Source organism: Loxodonta africana, chromosome 19, assembly GCF_030014295.1.
Source record: "Loxodonta africana isolate mLoxAfr1 chromosome 19, mLoxAfr1.hap2, whole genome shotgun sequence".
Classification (NCBI taxonomy): Eukaryota; Metazoa; Chordata; class Mammalia; order Proboscidea; family Elephantidae; genus Loxodonta; species Loxodonta africana.
In genome coordinates this window covers 28,496,686-28,512,585 of record NC_087360.1, presented here as the reverse complement: position 1 = coordinate 28,512,585, position 15,900 = coordinate 28,496,686, and the positions used below count along the sequence as shown (strand labels likewise).

Sequence of the window (15,900 nt, the reverse complement as noted above, 5' to 3'; positions counted from 1 at the left end):
ATAAATCTTACCAGAGATGTAAAAGACTTATACAAAGAAAACCACAGTACACTTGTGCGAGAAACCAAAAGAGACTCACGTAAGTGGAAGAACATACCTTGCTCGTGGATAGGAAGACTTAACATTATAAAAATGTCTATTCTACCAAAAGCAATCTATACATTTAATGCGATTCTGATCCAAATCCCAACGACATTCTTTAATGAGATGGAGAAACAAATCACCAACTTCATACGGAAGGGAAAGAGAGACCCCGGATAAATAAGGCATTATTGAAAAAGAAGAACAAAGTGGGAGGCCTTACTTTACCTGATTTTAGAACCCATTATACCGCCACACTAGTCAAAACAGCCTGGTACTGGTACAACAACAGATAACATGGATCAATGGAACAGAATTGAGAATCCAGACATATATCCATCCACATATGAGCAGCTGATATTTCACAAAGGCTCCAAGACAGTTAAATGGGGAAAAGACAGTCTTTTTAACAAATGATGCTGGCATAACTGGATATCCACCTGCAAAAAAATGAAACAAGACCCATACCTCACTCCATGCACAAAAACTAACTCGAAATGGATCAAAGACCTAAATATAAAATCTAAAACGATAGAGATCATGGAAGAAAAAATAGGGACAACGTTAGAAGCCCTAATACATGGCATAAACAGTATACAAAGCATTATAAAGAACGTAGAAGAAAAACTAGATAACTGGGAGCTCCTAAAAATCAAGCACCTATGCTCATCCAAAGACTTCCACAAAAGAGTAAAAAGACTACCTACAGACTGGGAAAAAGTTTTTAGCTATGACATTTCTGATCAGCGCCTGATCTCTAAAATCTACATGATGCCGCAAAAACTCAACTGCAAAAAGACAAATAACCCAATTAAAAAATGGGCAAAAGATATGAATAGACACTTCACTAAAGAAGACATTCAGGTAGCTAACAGATATATGAGGAAATGTTCACGATCACTAGCCATTAGAGAAATGCAGATCAAAACTACAATGAGATTTCATCTCACTCCAACAAGGCTGGCATTAATCCAAAAAACACAAAATAATAAATGTTGGAGAGGCTGTGGAGAGATTTGAACACTTCTACACCGCTGGTGGGAATGTAAAATGGTACAACCACTTTGGAAATCGATTTGGCTCTTCCTTAAAAAGCTAGAAATAGAACTACCATATGATCCAGCAGTCCCACTCCTTGGAATATATCCCAGAGAAATAACAGCCTTTATACAAACAGATATATGCACACCCATGTTTATTGCAGCACTGTTTACAATAGCAAAAAGATGGAAGCAACCAAGGTGCCCATCAACGGATGAATGGATAAATTGTGGCACATTCACACATTGGAATACTATGCATCCATAAAGAACAGTGATGATTCTGTGAAACATTTCATAACATGGAGGAACCTGGAAGGCATTATGCTGAGTGAAATTAGTCAGAGGCAAAAGGACAAATATTGCATGAAACCATTATTATGAGAACTTGAGAAATAGTTTAAACTGAGAAGAAAACATTCTTTTGTGGTTACGGGGTGGGGGAGGGAGGATGGGAGAGGGGCATTCACTAATTAGACAGTAGATAAGAACTACTTCCGGTGAAGGGAAAGACAGCACACAATACAGGGGAGGTCAGCACAATTGGACTAAACCAAAAGCAGAGAAGTTTCCTGAATAATCTGAATGCTTGGAAGGCCGGTGTAGCAGGGGCAGGGGTCTGGGGACCATGGTTTCAGGGGACATCTGAGTCAATTGGCATAGTGGGGTCTGTTGGAAAGGCGTTCTGCATCCCACTTTGAGGAGTGGCGTCTGTGGTCTTGGGCACTGGCAGGCGGCCATCTGGGATGCATCGTGGGTCTTGGCCCGCCTGGATGGGCGGGAAGGGGTGGGGGGGGGGAATGGAGAGCACTGGGGCACGGGGCGATTGCGGGCCCGGAGGACGTAGGGGGCCGCGTGGACCGGGGACAGCATCATCCTGGGACGGGGCGGGGGGCGGGGTGGAGGCTGGATGGTGCCTGAGTGCCCTGACGGGGAACGCGGCGGCGGGCCCCTTGGGGAGCCAGGGAGCGGTGGGATGCAGACCCGGGGTTCTCATAGAACTGGACTTGGTGGTCTGAGTGGGGCTGGGGAGACCCTGGCGGTCGTGGCCTCGGGCCTTCTGTTGGCCCGGGGCGGGGGCCATTCCCGGGACGGCTCTTCGGACATGGATTGGACTGGACAGTGGGTTGGAGGGGGATGCTGGTGGGCGGTGGGCTTCTTGGATCGGGTGGACACTTAGGACTGTGTTGGCGACTCCTGCCTGGAGGGGGGAATGGGGGGTGGAGGGGGGTGGAGGCTGGCGAGATGGACGCGGGAGGGCGGGCTGTTTCATTGTGGGGAGTGTGGTTGGGATTGTGTAGCCGGGTGTGTATGGGGGACTGGCTTGGTTTGTGGACTTGGAGCACGGTGAAAATTAAAAAAAAAAAAAAGTCTAGTCCATGGCCCTGCTCAGCGCAGTGATAACCCTGCGGTGTCCTCACCTCCACCACCATTAGGGCCACAGCCACCTGGTGCAGACCGCTACAACTATTTTACTGGGGTATGTTTGCCTAGAGACCTGTATAAAGAAACCCAGAAAAAGCCCAGTGCCGTCAAGTCGATTCCGACTCATAGCGACCCTATAGGACAGAGTAGAACTGCCCCATAGAGTTTCCAAGGAGCGCCTGGCGGATTCGGACTGCTGACCCTTTGGTTAGCAGCCCTAGCACTCTTGTAACAATTTAAATAGCATAGCAGCACACTCCTGAGTCCTGGAGCCTGGGGACCAGCGGATGTTTACCGATGATGTGACTTAGCCAGCAGGCCACATCCATCACCAACTGGCTGTGTGACTCTGCACAAGGCAAGGCACTTCTTAAAACAAAAACAAAAAACACCAAAACCAAAAAACCCCGTTGCTGCGGAGTCCATCCCAATTCACGGACGCCTCCCTGCCAGCCCCGCCCCATGTGTGTCAGAGTACAACTATGCTCCATAGGGGTTTGATGGCTGATTTTTTGGAAGTAGATTGCCAGGACTTTCTTCCAGTGTGCCTCTGGGTGGGTTCAAACCTCCAGTTTTGCAGTTAGCAGCTGAGTGCAGTGACTGCACCACTCAGGGAACTCCTGTTTTCCTCTTGTGTAAAATGAAGAGGCTGGGCTAAAGTCCTCATAGATCTCTTCTTGTTTTAAAAAATAAAAAATCTATTCAAAGCAAAACACAGGCAAGCTATCAAAGCTGAGGGTTCTATCAACCCTCTGGCTGAGCGACAGGACCCTGCCACAGCTCTTCCCAAGCTGCCCTCCATGCACCTCAGCTGAGGATCAGTCCATGTGGGAGCAGTTTCAAGTGCTGTCAAGTGTTGTCACCTGCCTGGGGTAACTGGCACCCCTAACATATGCCTTGTGGTGAAGGGCTCCATGCCTGGGACTCACTCACAGGAGTGAGATCGAGGGTTTCAGGTCATGGCTGAAGGGCAGCAGTGTACTTGGCTGCAAGTCCCCAGGACCAACAAGTGGGATATGTGCGACAGACTGCTCCTCACAGGCACACCTGCCTGCTCCCTAGCACCGTCATTGTGGCCAGTGCAGCCACTGGCTGTAGAAGAACCGCATGATGGGGGCCGGTCCTCCATGGTGGGACCTCAGTTATGACATACAGTGCTTCCATTTCTGTGGCGCCCTCCAGCCTGGCACTGGACTGCTCTCTGCTTCAGCTGACTGTATTAGGAAGAATGGCACTTTTCCCTTCTCAGGATGGGCACTCTAAAGGGGGCAGAAAACATGCCCCCACATGGTAGGCTCTTGCTGCAAGAGGGGCTGCTCTATCCCTTTAGGCTGGAACCCGGAAAGGCACACGGCGTATGCCCCCTCCTGGGCACTTGCCAGGACCAACCTTGCCCCCTTAGGGGCCCGTTGAGGCGGCTGTTCCTTGTTTAAGATCAGAAACCGAGGGTCAAATAAGACAACAGACTTGCATGAGGTCACCAGGCCCCCAGATCAGGCCACACACTGCGGTCCCCCCAGCCCAGGAGGGGGCAGGCTGCTCCGGAGTTGGCCCTCAGGCTCCGGAGTTCACACGGTAGGTGGGCAGGGCGGGGGGTTGCACCGCCACGGGACGCCAGTAGGTGGTGCTGGCTCACTGTCCGCTAATCTGTCCCTTTACTGCCAGGGACGTGATGGCGCTAATTGACAGCGAGAACACGCTAATAAAGTCGGCGTGCTTTCAGAGCACGCCGACTTTATTAGCGTGTTCTTCAGATGTTTTTTAATCTACTTCTAGAGAAATGTTAATTTTCTCCCTTGCACAGCAGCCTGTGAGGTAGCAGGAAAAGGAAAGACAGGTCGCCAGGTGGAGAGGGCGCTGCTGAGCTCTCTGAGCTACAAAGTGCACATCTCCAGGAGAGATGAAGGACTGCGGAGGCGACAGCGGCATCAGGGGCTGTAGTTTACGTCTCTGGAATGATGACAAACACCAGCCGGCCGGGGCTGCACGCGCTGCTCATGAATCTCCTCTCCGGGATGAAGAGATCTTTCCCCGTGGCAGGAGAGGATTTATGACGACCACAGGCCTGCCCAAGACGACACTGCCCGAGCTCGGTCAGGCTGCGTGCACACATGCGCACGCGCGCACACATCCCGGCTGCACCGAGGCCGGTCGGGGGCGCGGCCTGCCGGGGGTGTGCCTGCCAGCGGGCCCTGAGCTAAGTCCACCAGGGGCAGCTTTGGGCGTCTTAGTCCAGACTGCAGCTTTGTAACCTTCCCGTCAAAGCTCGGGTCAGGTCACTGCGCAGACAGCAGCCGTGCCTCCCCGCCCCTCCCCCCCCCCACACACATTGGTTTCTCACACTTTCAAGTCCAAGGATGAATCGGCTCTGCTTGAGCCAAATGAGCTCTTTCTAGTAGCTGGGACTGGGATCCCTTCTTGAGTCGGCCCCTGCATTCTGGGGGATGGGCTCACCGCAATTTAATACGGCTCTGTTGTTGCCCAATTTGTCTGTCAAAGGCAGCGTATCTCAGTGTCTTGGCTTGAAGTCTCAGGTCTCCCAGTGCCGAATGCAAGACTGCACCACTGCGCCCACAGGGAAGTGTCTGGATATGGGGTTGGAGGATGGCTCTGAGCAGGAGCAGCGCTGAGACTAAGTTCCTTCCCACCTGTCTCCACAGCAGACTGACTGGCAGGTGTGCAGAGAGGAACTTGCAATCTGGAGCTTGACACCATCCCAAGGAATCCCATAGGGACAGAGCTCGGTACACAGGCTGGTTGGGACCTTCCCCACGCTCCCACCCACAAGGGGCAGGCCTGTTACACATCCTGGTCTGGGAAGGGCAGGGTGTCCTGGCTTGGGGCAGGGTGTCCTGGCTCGGCATAGGGGAGCAGCCAGAAAGGGGGCCATTTTGTGAAGCACAACAAGGCGATCCAACTAAGTACACAGCCAGCTGTGCCTGGGGTTTGGTCCCTTGGAGTTTGATCCCCTGGGGTTTACTCCTCTGGGGTTTGCTCCCCCAGGGTTGCTCACATGGGGACTGTTCCCCTGGCACTGGGAAGGAATGCCTCAGGGAGAAGAAGTACCTGTTCACTCCCTGGCAGACACATTTCGTGAGGGCCTCCTATGCAGTGGTCCCGGGTGAGCTGCAGGGGAACACTAGTGAACAGAGATTTGGTGCTGCCCTCCCGGAGCTGACAATCTAAGGAGGATGAAGCGAGGTCTGAGAGAACATGTGTGAGCCCAGGACCGTGTGTGTCCTGAAGTGTGAACATAGATCTGAGTCCAGGCCTCCTTGGAGGTCTTGTCCTTCCCTACCTCTCTCCTGTGTCCTACACTTTTGCTCCACTGGGACTCAACTCCCAGCAGGGACTCGGGTCCTCTCGGTCTACTCCATCTACACACTGGCCGTAGGGTGAGCTGGGCCAGGGACACTCGCCTCCTCACACATGTGGCCATCATGTCTTCGTTGTTGTTGGGTGCTGTTGAGTCAATTTTCAATTCAAAGTGACCCCATGTGACACAGTAGAACTGCCCATAGGGTTTTCTAGGCTGTATGGAGGCCTGGTGGTACAACAGTTAAGCACTCCATTCTAACTGAAAGGTCAGTGGTTTGAACTCACCCAGCAGCACCACAAGAAAAAGACCTGGTGATCTGTTCCCATAAAAAATATAGCCTAGGGAACCCTGTGGGTCAGTTCTGCTCTGTCACATGGGGTCACTGTAACATCAGCAACAATCTATAGGAACAGATCACTCGGTCTTTCTCCCACAGAATTGCTAGGTGGGTTAGAACCACGAACCTTTTGGTTAGCAGCCAAGTGCTTAAGCGCTGTGCCACCAGGACTCCTTATAACATCTTTAAAAAAGATCCGGTTGCCGTCAAGTCAATTCTGACTCATAGCGACCCTACAGGACAGAGTAGAGCTGTCCCATACAGTTTCTGAGGAGCACCTGGTGGATTTGAACTGCCGACCGTTTGGTTAGCAGCCTAGCAGCCATAGTTCTTAACCACTATGCCACCAGTGTTTCTGTAATGTCTTTAGGGTCAACCAAAGGGAGGGGCAGAGAAGGGAAGTAATCAATATGGGCATCTCCTAGGGGTTGGCCAGAGCTAGGCTTTGGTGAGCCTAAATCATTCACATCCTCACCACAAGGCTGGGGGTCTGGTTACCTCACAGCCTCCCACTGCTACAGAGGAGGAGACTGACTGGGTTAAGCAACTCGCCTCAGGCCACGTGACAGGACAGGTCCTGCTGCTCAGTATAGTCAAGCAACAGGAAGCCTGCGGGGGGCCGGGGAGGGGGGAAGGGCACGGGACCCTGAGGCCTTGCGCTGTCACATCAGGCCCCATCCCTGTATCTGGAAGATGCCTGCCCCCTCCCCAGGAGGGCAGACCCTGACAGAGCCACCAGTTCCCAGGGGCCTTAGCAAACAGAAGAGTTCAGGCCCTGCCCCGGGTCAGAGTCCAGAGGCGGGGTGGGAGGTGGAGGGAGCCAGCTTTGCTGGTGGTGGGCGCCCCGGATAGGGAACAGGCTGCAGCAGCCCATGTGAGGAGTGGCCCCTTCTCTCAGCCATGTCACTTCCTCCTTTCTTGACACCTGGCTCCTCACCTTCTCAGGATGCCTTCGCTATGCAAGGCCATGGTGTTAATGGGATGGGGGTACACTGGGCTACACTACTGGGCCCAGGCGGATGGGGAGCCCTACCTCTGCCCCTCCCTTGGCTCCCCTCGACTTCCCTCCCAGGTGAGGCTTGCCCTGGGGAGAGCCCCTGGCAGGCAGAGTGGAGCTCTCCCTTATTGGCATCATGCCGCTGTAGTACCACTGGGTGCCTTCCTCCCTCCTCCCCCTCGGCTGTGACCTTGATGCTCCAAATCCCCTCTGGGGTTTCTGGACTCAGAGCATCTTCCAAAGGCCAGGGAGCCAGCCCGTTATCTGAATGAGCCTGGGCTTTCGGGTACCAGCAGGAAAAATTAATTGGCAAAATCCGTTATACTCAAGTAGCCAGAGACGCCTCAATTCAATTAAAAAAAAAAAAAAAAGAATTCTGATGCCATTCAGTGAGTCTCCTCCATGAACATCCTTGTGCGAAGGGCTGTCTCCTCCGGGAGATGAACGCTGTCAAATGCTGCATTTAAGCACTTATTCAATAAGCTGTCGGCGCTCTCTGCCTGCTCACCTCCTTAATTACCAGGCGCCTGGCTCACTGGGTCTGGGGCTCCCTCCTCGGGAAGAACTGAGGCTTGGATAAGTCCCCACCCTTCAGAGCACCTGGCTGCTCCCAGGCTAGGGATGAGGGGGCTGCACACGCCTGCTCCCAGCTTCCAGCCTCTCCTGGGCTGGTGTGTGGGGTCACTGCCAGGAAATAACAGTGGTGAGGGCCTCACCAGGAGGGTCTGGCCCTGCCCTCCTGCAGGAACCCCGGCTTCTGCCCACTTGGGGCACCTTGCTGTGGCCAAGGCGCTCTCCTGTTATGTGGATGAGGCCTGGGGCCAAGCCAGGCCTGGCCTGGGCTTTTTCTGGTGATGCCATTTAGGGGTCAGGACCAACAGTGTGAGCTGGGCAATCAGTGGGGACAGCCTCATCATGTGCTCAGGAACGGAGGGAAGAAAAGACAGCTCTGGGGGTGGCAGCTTGTCCAGCAAGGCAGCGAAGCCCTTTCCAAAAAGCCTTGTATCCTCAGACAATTTGTGGGTCCAAACCTGTCCCCCAAACAAGCATGTGAGGTCTCACTCACTGGGTCATAGTCTCCAGAGCTTTACCAGCCAGAGCTGTCCAAAGAGAACACACTGCCTCAAGGGGTAGTGAGTTCCTTGCCACTGGAAGAGTTCAAGCAAAGCCTAGGGATCACTTGGTAGGGGTGTTAGATGTAGGGAAGTCAGGGAGCAGACAGACCTGGATCCTAATACTGGCTCTGCCACTTACTAGCCTTGTGACTGTGGGTAACCTTTTTTGAGCCTTCGTGTCTTTATCATTAAAAATTGGGTGGTAATAGATCCCTTCCCGCTCGTTGTAGGAATTAGATAATACATGCAAAGCACTTAGCACAGCACTGGGTGCATGGTGAGCAGTCAATTAATGTCATTGCTATCATCATCACTGCTGTTATAATTAGTATTGAATGTCTCTCTCAGTCCTGACATTCTTTCCTTAATTCCTTCCTTCATTCAATAAATGGGCAAGTACCTGCACCTACTTAACGTGAGGCACTGTACTGGGCACCTCGGGGGCTAGAGAGAGATCAGAGGTGATCCAGACTCTAGCAAACACGCGGTCTGCGAAGGAACTACCATGCCAGGTGAAGGTGGTGGGTAGCCCTTTATGCAACAAACAAAGTGCCAGGTAAGCTGGGAGAAGGGAAGAACCATTTCTGGTGGGCAATCTAAGATGGGCTGGTGAACCAGTCTGTGTTTAAGCTGGATACCTCAGGGGAAAGCCCTCCTTGGCTGTGTCCCTGTGCTTAATAAAAGCCCCTGAGGTGGGCAGGAGCAGGGCAAGGAGGCCCTTTGGGTTAGGACAGGGGCAAGGTGGGTGGATGGGGAGCTGGAATTGCAGGGATGAATGCCAAGCTTGGTGACCCCAGCTTGAAGCCTCCAAGCAAGAGAGTGATGGGGTCATAATTATGCCACAGCCTAAGATGGGCACAGGAGACCAGAGGCTGGTGGCTGCTGGAGGCCAGGTGGGAGGTAAGCTGCAGCCCCATTGCTTCAGAAAGCAGTGCAGGGGATGGAGTCACCCCCGGCAAGGGGCAGATCCAAGTTGGGAGACCTCAGGCAATTAACCCCACTGAGCTTCTGCCACTGTGTAAGGCTGTTCCTGGGATTACATTAAATAATAATTCAGTGAGCACCACAAGCTCTCAAGGAATGGTTGCAGCCATGGGAACAGAAGGAATGTGGACCAAAAATATTCCAGGGCTGAACTGGCAGGTCTCAGCAGCCAACTGCACCTGGGGAGGGAGACAACAGGGAGTGGAGGTGCCTATTTTTGTAGATAAAATTTTATCAGAACACAGCCATGCCCATTCTTTTAAGTACTGTCTAGGGCTGCTTTTGTTCAGAGTTGAATAGTTGTGACAGATACCACCCGCCTGGTCAACAAACCCCTCTGCGGTGTACACACACTCTGTGCCTCCCTCCACCCACACTAAACACAATGAGGCGCAGGTGGGAAACGAGGAAAAAGCCACCAGATGCCACTTTAAACGCAGGTGCATCGGGTGTTGACGCATTTATTCAAAATGCCAAATGATCCCCACAGGCTGTCTCTCAGTATCAAGCTGTAGATCGCGTAGCTATACACACATACATACATCCACACATTCCCATACACGCATACACACAGATATACCCCCACACGCATCGGCCCTCCAGTCCTCAGCACAACTTCCAAAGGGTTCGGCGGGAGAAGTCGCCTCAGAGTCCAAACCAGGATCAGGATGCTAAAGAAGAAAAGGGTCCAAGTTTTTCATTTATGAGTGAGTGGTACTTGCCCTGGGCTAGAACTGCAAATATATTTTCTGCCTAAGTGCATAGGCAAGAAGAAAAATAGTGGCTGCAGAAACCCCCTAAAACTAAGGCAGAACAAGCGCATCCCTGGGGTGCAAGAAAAAAAAAGAAACTCTGAAGCCAAGTCTCACTTGACTCACTTTGGCTACACTGCCTCATTGCCAGATGAGCCCAGCAAACTGCCCAGGAACAAAAGGGCCAAGGGATCCATAAAATCACTGAGCTGGGGAGACCCTGGAGATGGGCCTGGTGCTGCTCCAGTGAGCAAATGTCCTTGCACACAAGACTGCTTCTACTCCACCTCTGCGGCTCCTGGGGACTTCGCTCTGCGGCCGCATTTGGCATGAGGAGTGTGCAGGGAAGCTACCTACTAGGGGGTCTGCTCAGCGACAAGCCAGGACTGGTCTTAGCTGAGATCCCTGGTGTGGAAGGGGCAGAGCAGGCAGGGCAGCGGGGAGTCCTGGCCTGAGTCCTACTCTGGCACCTATGCGTGCACGGCCGGCCTAATGGCCGGATGGACGGATGGCTGGATGGACAGAAGGATCTCCAGCCCCCTGGAGTGTGTGCTCCATCTCTGTGAGATGTGAGGCACATGCCAAAGGCTCGAAATGTCCTAACTGACAAAGACACCTGAGCCTCTGAGGCCACCGCCGTGGTTTTCTCTGTGGAAGCCCTGCCCCCCCGGGGTGGACGCCAGTGCTCCCTCATCCTGGGCTTGTCGGGAGGGTGGCAGAGAACACATAGCCTGGCAAACTGTTTGGGGCCTCTGGGTTCACTGCACCAGAACTATGAGAAAGCAGGCTGTTTCCTCAGCAATCTACCCCTCGGTGGCCTCCAGAAGGTCAGGACTAAAGGGTCTGCAGAGACCACCTCAAGCCCCGTGGCTTTCCCGAGGCTGGGCCTCAGGCCCTGAATGGGGTCGGCCCTTGCCAAGGGAGCTGGGTGTAGGGCACTGGGCAGTGTGTCCACTACAGTGCTCTGGGTCTTGGGACCCTCCTCTGGGCCAGGCCCAGTGCTCAATACTGACGGGGGCACAGGCCGTGCTACTTAAATGAACCGACAGCATAATCCACAGCATTGCACTCACAGGCCTATCACAGGTGCTCAGAAGTTTTCCTAAGATGAGCAACTCCATGATGGAAAACTCATGCCATCTCCTGCCCGGGGCCAATAAGCTAGCATCTCAAGTGCACCTGACTTGACCCCCTTCCTTTTAGAGTGCCCGAGGCCCCAAGAGAGGGGACCCCATGCTGGCTGCCCAGGCCTGGCCCCTGACTGCTGCAGCGCTGGACTGCGTCAGTCACAGATGACCCCTCCCACTGTGCAAAGGACTTGAGAGAGACAGAAAAATAGAGGGAGGGGCAACGTGCTACCCCAAGGTGGCCACTACCTTCTGCACGGGTACATACATGTTGCATCCACCCACGAGTGTGAGAACTCAGGTTTAGCACTGTCCCTCTCACTTTGCTTCAGTTGAAAACCACCAGGTGCGTGGCTCCTTCCAGCCGTAGCAAGCCTGTCAGGGGAGCCCTGCAAGGTGCGAAGCTGGCCCTATTTCAGAGATGGAGGCAGTAAGGCTGGCAGTGGTAAAGTCACCTGCCCAGGGCCCTGCAGCTAGAAGGAGGGAAGGCAGATCCGAGTAAGCTCATGCTCTGCTCTCTGGTTCACAGTCATAGACCCGGCGCATCTCCTGGCAGAGTCCGGAACCTTGTAGGCCTCACAGGCCAAGTAGCTACAGAGCCAGGATGTGACCCCAGACCTGATCCCCATGCCTCCTCACACCTGCTCATGTGAGATACTTGGCAGGGCAGTAAGGGAGACCAAGCTTTGGCTTCCTTTCAACCACAATGCCAGTTGCCCTGTCCCCAGCCTTGGCTCCCTTCCTACTGCCTTGCCCCTGGGAAAGTGCACACACGTTTGTCACTGTGACAGCACAGTAATGAGAGGAAGCTAGGCCCTGAGTGCAGGCAGATGGCACACACTGCTCCCCAGCAGGGCTGCCAGGCAGAGGCTGCCCCAACCCAGAGCGCGGGTCCTGCCTTCTCCCACCAGGTAAACCTGCTTCCCTTCAGAGCAGGGACCCAAGAGTCTGTGATGTCTTTCTAGGGAGGCCTATCACAATGTGACTTCCAGGTTTTCCAAGCAACAGCAAATGACAGAGGGACTGCTGCCTGCCCCACCCCCGCCCCATTTGTCTGGACCCAGGTTGGGGGGTAATACCCTTGAGACCAAGATGAAGGGTGGGCTAGCCTGGCAAGTTCAGCCCAATTGATCTGAAAACTGCTAAGGCCTACTTGGTAAATAGGGAAACAGAGTCTCAGGGCGGAAGGGTGAGCCTGGGTTTGGCTGAAGTCATTCCTAGGCTCAGTTTCCCTCTCCAACAGTGCTAGCATCTCCACTCTACATAATCCCTGAATTTCTGGCCAGGAAAGTCAGTGCATGTGCCTGGCCCACAAGTTACCTGCAGAAGCTGACAAAGTATGTAAAGCTACTGTGGCTGGCTTTTGGGAAGTTAGCTCTGAGACAATATGCAAAAGCAGCCAACGGTCCCCTGGGCCTCCTGTCCCAGCCACATGAGGACTGTCACATCAAGCCTGCCTATTGATTTCCTCACTTGAATGGGAGGTGCTGCTGGGAAGCTGGAGGCCCTGAGGAGCACCAGGCGTGGGAGCATCACCTCGCCTCCATGAACCTACGCCGCCAAGCCCGATCCTGACAGTTGGAGAAATGTCAACCAGAAGCACATCACTGTCACATGATTGGGGACTGGGCCCAGAAAACAGATCCCACACGCACCTGTTAAAGAGGTTATTGCGGCTGACCATCCGCAGAAAGCCCGTTGGGTCAGTGACCGAGTTGAGTTTGTTGTTCATCTCTTCAATCTGCTGATCCATGATGTCACCGGCCTCGCTCTCTGTCTCGCTGCTGGCACAGGCCCTGCAGGACAAGCATAGAAAAGGCCAATCAGAGAAAGAGAGTGCTGAGCTGGGGATGTCAACCCTGGGGTCTCAGGACATCCTGCCGCCCAAGACCCCAAGTGAGTGCCACGTGTGCCGGCATCACCGCGCCCTCCTCTGCCCACAGTGCTTCTACGAGCAGCTCTGCCTGACTGGCATGGCAATGTCCCCATCAGCTGTGGTCTACAGAGGCGTGCTGCACACAGGCAGTCTCCAGCATGTGTCCCACACATTAGGTGCTCACAGAACATCGGCTTTAGGAGCATAGTTACCTGTTGTGTCTGATGAGCCAGGGGCACTATTCTCAGAGGAGGGCTAATGTGGACCTGGCTGTGTGGCAGCCCTCCCACCACTGATTCCAGCCCATTCCATTCCAGAAACTAAGGAATTAAGCGCCTACTAGGTGCAGGCACCATGCTAGGCATGGGGGTGGGGAGAGGAGGGTAGGTAGCCTAAAATGGCATTTTCCAGATGAGGTGACAAACACACACAGGGGCTGCCAGGCCAGGCAGAGCAGGCACTGTGTGAAGTGCAGGCTGAGAAATGTGGCTGACCGGGCCCAGCTTCCTAGCTCAGCAGAAGGTTACCATTTTTGAATTAATTAACTCATATTTCCCCTATGTCAGATTGTACTAGAACATCTTACAATGGGTTTTAAATAAACAGAAATACCCAGGAGTGCTTTGATACATCGCAGTGATTAAAATGACAAAAGGCTGATTAAATGGAAAAGCTAAGCAATGTGCCCTGAGGAGAGCAAGAAGGGTGTGGCAGGAGCCAGCATGTCCAAGGAGGGCCTCCTGCACCATCCTCCTCCTCCAAGTCACACCTCATAATCTATCATGGGAAAATATTCAGGCTCCGCAAAGAAAAACCTCCAACTGGAGCCCTTGTATTCCTTTTGCGTCATAATCACATTCAGGCTTAGTTGAAATGCTGAGTGATATCTAGTCCACAGATAAACCTCAGCCCACAGGACAACTTCTTGTCCTGTTTCCTAGTGATTAGAATCAGTGTGGGAGAGAGGAGAGTGCCAGGGAATCAAAGGCAGAAGACTCGCAGACACCAAGCCTCTCAGTGGCTGTGGACGGAGGCTCTGTAAAGGGTTAGACTTCCTGTCCTGACAGGGAAGAGGCTTAGGGCATCAAAGTTTGGGTTTAAGGAAAACATGAGCTGCTTCCGAAGGCCAGGCTGGTAAACCCTGTAACATCTGGGTTACATGGCAGAGAACTCAAGAGACCCCTCACTGGTAGTTATGGAACCAGATGAGACTTAGTGAGTGAAGCTGCTTGCTCAACTTAAATGCTCCGTGTGATGCCAACCCTGGTAATTAGGCACCAGCACCCCAAGATTCAGCCATGTTCCTTCCCGAAGGCCAAACGAATGCCCTATCACTGGGAAAGGTTCCAAGCAGTTGAAGCCCTGGAGCAGACGTGTCGAGAGTGGAGCAGTCTCCTGGGCCAGCACAGAGGCAGGACTTCTTGGCCTCCCTTTTGCTCCAGAACCATGCTGGATGGCTTGCAGAGGCCTGGCCATTAGCCTGCTTTTCTTCCTGGCCACACAGCCTTTTCTTCACACGCACATAGTAGCCAGCAGGCAGTAGGCAGGCAATGATGAATTGCTGAAAGAACGAATGACTTATGTGTAAGGTATTTTCACACATATTTAATTTTATCTGTGCAACAACCTTGTGAGGTGGCTTTCATTATCTCCATCTTACATCTAAGGAAACTGGGGCATGGAGAAGCGAAGGAACCTGGTCAAGGAGCTCTAAGCGATGGAGGCAGGACAGAACCCAGTTTCTCAGGTCTTTGGTACCAACACTCCCCCTCCCCAAGGCGGTACCTTCTCTCAGATGCCAGGTCTTGCCCTGCTGGGGTTTGGTAGAGGGACAGAGGGATGCCTATGGGAAGCAAGAAAAATCAGGAAACTTCTCAGTGTCTAGACAAATCCCCACGCTGCCATCCCGTGGAGAGCAAGAACGAGGTTTATTCTTCTCCTTGCCCACAGGCTTCAGCTGAACAGGAGAGCAGCAGAACCTGGAAAATGCCCCCTGGGGAGCAGACGCCCCTTGCAGAGACCCTGGTAAATATCACTCCACAAGCCCCCCAGTCCAGGGACACATCTATCATCCTGATGCAACGGCACGCTTGGCGCTGAGAAATCTGCTTGTCAGTCAGCGCCGCGCAAGGGGAGAAGAATCGGCTGGAACTGGTATCGGCTCCGTTATCTTGCAGCTCTACTCTGTTAGCCGTAGCCTGTGCCCTCAGAATCTCATGCTAAATGGGTTTGCTCCCTATTTCCTGACCCTCAAAGTCTTACTACTGAGGGGAAAACAAACAGGCGATGTCACAGCTAAGGGGCTCTCCCATTTGCAAAGCAGTCCTCACCTACAAAGCAGTGGTCCCAAGGGCACCTTGCTACCAGTTCTCATATCACAACCCCATTCCCCGCCGCCCCCCACACCGCATTTTGAGATTTTCTAGAGATGGCACATCACAACCAGAACTGGTCACCACAGGCTCTGGTTCAATTCACTTTGACTCGACAGGATTACTGAGTGAGACCTACCTGCAAGAACTGCTACAGCTGGCAGTTCTACCTGCCTTCACGGTCCTTACAACCTCGTACAAGAGACAGAAAGAACAGTGGTTACAGGCTACGGTGCATTAAGAAGGAGAATAAGGAGGCTGGCAGTTAATGACCAAGATTTGAACATACTCAGGGGGTGCAGAAAAGCTTTCCTGGAGTTAGTTGCACCATAGAAGGTACTGGAAGGATACAACTTTGACAGGTGGCTACGAAAGGGGAGGGCCTTCCAGGTAGAAGGAATGATATAAACAAAAGTGTGGAGACGAAACAGCGTGGTGTCTATTTGGGGGGCCCAGGGAGTGGCCCAGTAGAGTG

The 15,900-nt window shown here is 53.0% G+C and overlaps 1 protein-coding gene across 2 annotated transcripts in view; it reads right to left on the bottom strand.

Annotated features, from left to right (window-relative positions):
• TTC28 (tetratricopeptide repeat domain 28) overlaps positions 1-15,900 on the bottom strand; it is a 780,748-nt gene that overhangs the window by 47,573 nt on the left and 717,275 nt on the right. For both annotated transcript variants that reach the window (XM_023559275.2, XM_010598769.3), the window contains one exon: positions 12,833-12,973. In XM_023559275.2, coding sequence (XP_023415043.2) covers positions 12,833-12,973 — 141 coding nt within the window. The remainder of the gene's footprint in view (positions 1-12,832; positions 12,974-15,900) is intronic.